Here is a 2,891-nt window from a genome sequence, read left to right as displayed (position 1 = left end):
GCCCGCGTAACAAAAAAAAAAAAAAAAAAAAAAAAAAAAACTTGTTTGAAACTGTACTTCCTAAAGTCCTTAGACGTTTATAGACTTTTAAGCATGAGTAACTCAGATTGTGGTTCCAATAGAACAAATCGTAAGTAATTGTTCTGATGATGGAAGTAATTTATCTCACAGCTTTTAGGAGCTTCTCCTCTACCCTAGCCAACGGATGCAGAGATCAATCAAGATGGAAAATGAGCAGAGTATGTGTAGTATGATTATATTATGATCCAAACTGTGAATATATTGGCTTTAAAATGCCAAATACTGATTGTTCCTGTCATATCAGCAGCAGGTAATTATAGACTACAAATACACAGGACTTTAGTGAGGCTGTGTGTATTCTGTTTTACATAGTGAGTGTTTTTATAAAGAAATGTACTTTCATTTTTTCAAAAAGTTTCCATTTCCAGGAAAAGTCTTCCTGACAAATGTGTGTGAAGCTGACTCTAAGCAGGGTGGCTGGGTTGCACAACTCCAGGGGTCAGCATTCACTGTGTCTTCTAAATAAACGGTTTCCCTGGAGGAAAACTCCAGGTGACCTCGCAAGTTGACAATATTTATGTGGGCTTATTGCAGATATGTTTTCCAACAAAGTGCAGAAGAGTCTTGTTTCTTGCAACTTATTTCTCCCCTTAGCTGCAGGTAGGGGACTCAGGCTCTTGTCTGGGTCTATACTGGAAGCAAAAGCTCTTACTATGGGCCAGGCAGTGTACTAAGTGCAGATATAATTTAATCAGCACACGAATCTTATCAGAGGTTTCGTGGATGGGGAAACTTAGGCCAAGGGCAGTTATAGGACTCACCCAGGCACACACGCAGTCTGTATGCAGCAGAGCCGGGACTTGAATCCTTCTCTATGGCACTCCCAAAGGGCTCTGACTCCCACCATCCTTCCCGGGCTTGGAGAGCATCCATGGTTCCTGCAGACTCTCACTGGGTCTGCGGTAGCAGTGAAACAATGTCAACTGGGGCAGGGGTCTTCAGAACCAAAAGGTGGAATTCAGCTGGGGTAGGGGTGGGAGGTTCCTGGGCTGCCACGTCTGCCTTTCTGTCAAATAAAAGAGAGCCAGGTGTGGAGTCACCCTACTGTGAGCTTTGCACAGCTGGACTATGGCTGGGAAGAGGAGTGTGGGGAGAGATGCTTACACCTCCTCCCTCTTCCTGGAAAATAACTTTGCATTCGAAGGGAGAAAGCAAGAGTGAGTAAATCTGTAACTGGGATTTGGTGGCCTGGGGATTTCATTTGGCCCCGTGAAGGTAGATGTCCGTGCGTCTGTGAGTGAGTGAGTGAGTGTGCGTGCATTGGGGGAAGAGAACTTGAGGTCACATGTGATGATATTTTGGATTGGGCTTTTACTTTTTAAGTCATAGCAGCTCCCATTTGTTGGAAACCTACTATGTGCCAGGCATTGGTATTACTCTTATGTGAAGAAAAAAATAGCTAAGTAGTTTGTATGCCGGTGCGCTCACAGCCTTCGAGTATTTTTTTCCATTCGTGTTTAAATCCTACGCTCTACAATGTGGTAAGATTTGGGTAGAGTCGGGGAGTGTGCGGGGACGGGCAGGGGGCGGTCCCTGCCTCGCTTGTCTCCATCTTTTATTTTGACCGGTCTGATGGCGACCGGCTCGCACTAGGACCCAGGCGCCAGAGCGCCTCCGTCTGTCCTGTAGGTTCATTCAATCTCCCATACACACAGACCCACTGCGAGACCGACACACACTCACACTCAGACACACAACTGCACGGAGCGAGGCTCGGGAAGTCAGGTCGCCTCCTCGCCTCGGCGCCTTCTTCGCTCCAGCCAGCCGGTTCTCCCCTGGGGCCCGGAGCTTGGCCGGGCCGCGCCGCCCCAAAACAGGACGAGCTCGGCGGACCCCGGTTCCTCCATGGGCAAACGCGGGCGGCCGCGCAAGGAGGCGCGCTGCGAGGGTGCGGGGCTGGCCCCCGCCGCGCCCCCGGCCGTGACCGCGCCCCAGCCCCCGGCCCAGCCAGAGGAGCTCGCGGGGGCCAAGCTCAGGTGCCCCTTCTCGGACATTTTCAACACCAGCGAGAACTCGATGGAGAAGCACATCAACACTTTTCTGCAGAACGTGCAGATTCTGCTTGAGGCCGCCAGCTACCTGGAGCAGATCGAGAAAGAAAACAAAAGTAAGTTTGGGGGCGCTGGCTCCTCCTCGGCGCCCGGCTCTTTCTTCCTCGCCCATTTGGGCGACCCCTTTCGCCTGCTTGACCCCCCCCCTCCCCCAACACACACACACATCCAGCCCTCGGCACTAAAGCCGATGACACCGGAGAAAGGACACGCACGCACAAAGCTGCTAAAGATGTAACAAAGACGAGCGGGGGGAAGGGGGGGCCTGTCGGTGCGTCCGTCTATCCGTCTCCCAGAGGCTGGCAGGACCGCTGGGCCGAGGAGCGGGGGAGTGTTGTTTGCTGACAACTGAGCCGAGAGCTCATCTCTTCGAGGTCGCCTTTCTTCCTTTTTTTTTTTTTTTTCCGGAGCCTTCTCGGGCAGACAAGTGTTGTTTTTCTGTCGCTCGTTCCTGGGTGGGGTGGGGATTAGAAGCCGAAAGTTGGAAACTGTAGGCAGAGCTTAGCGGTTCCAGAAAGAAAACACACAGACACACACGACAACGGTAACACCAACAACCAAACAGCCCTCCACGGCGTGGGCTCGGGCTGGCTCGGCTCTTGTCCCTCCTGTCTACTTTGCTTTTTCCTCTCCTCTCGCAGCAAGGCTGGGCTCAGGCCATCGCGTCCACGGATACAGTCCTCCTGCGCCTCTGGTTGCCCTGTGGTTTCCTCACCGCGCCCCCCCCCCCCCCCAAAGAAAAACGCCGCAAAACCCAAG

The 2,891-nt window shown here is 52.2% G+C and overlaps 1 protein-coding gene across 1 annotated transcript in view; it reads left to right on the top strand.

Annotated features, from left to right (window-relative positions):
* Positions 1 to 1,732: 1,732 nt before the first annotated feature.
* The window catches only part of MXI1 (MAX interactor 1, dimerization protein), a 100,540-nt gene continuing 99,381 nt past the window's right edge, over positions 1,733 to 2,891 (top strand). The window contains exon 1 of the mRNA XM_007446513.1: positions 1,733 to 2,188. Coding sequence (XP_007446575.1) covers positions 1,927 to 2,188 — 262 coding nt within the window. The 5' untranslated portion in view covers positions 1,733 to 1,926. The remainder of the gene's footprint in view (positions 2,189 to 2,891) is intronic.

Source organism: Lipotes vexillifer, unplaced genomic scaffold (genome assembly GCF_000442215.2).
Source record: "Lipotes vexillifer unplaced genomic scaffold, Lipotes_vexillifer_v1.1 scaffold1444, whole genome shotgun sequence".
NCBI lineage: Eukaryota > Metazoa > Chordata > Mammalia > Artiodactyla > Lipotidae > Lipotes > Lipotes vexillifer.
Note: the sequence above shows the minus strand (reverse complement) of the source record. Positions and strands in the feature narration are given on the sequence as shown.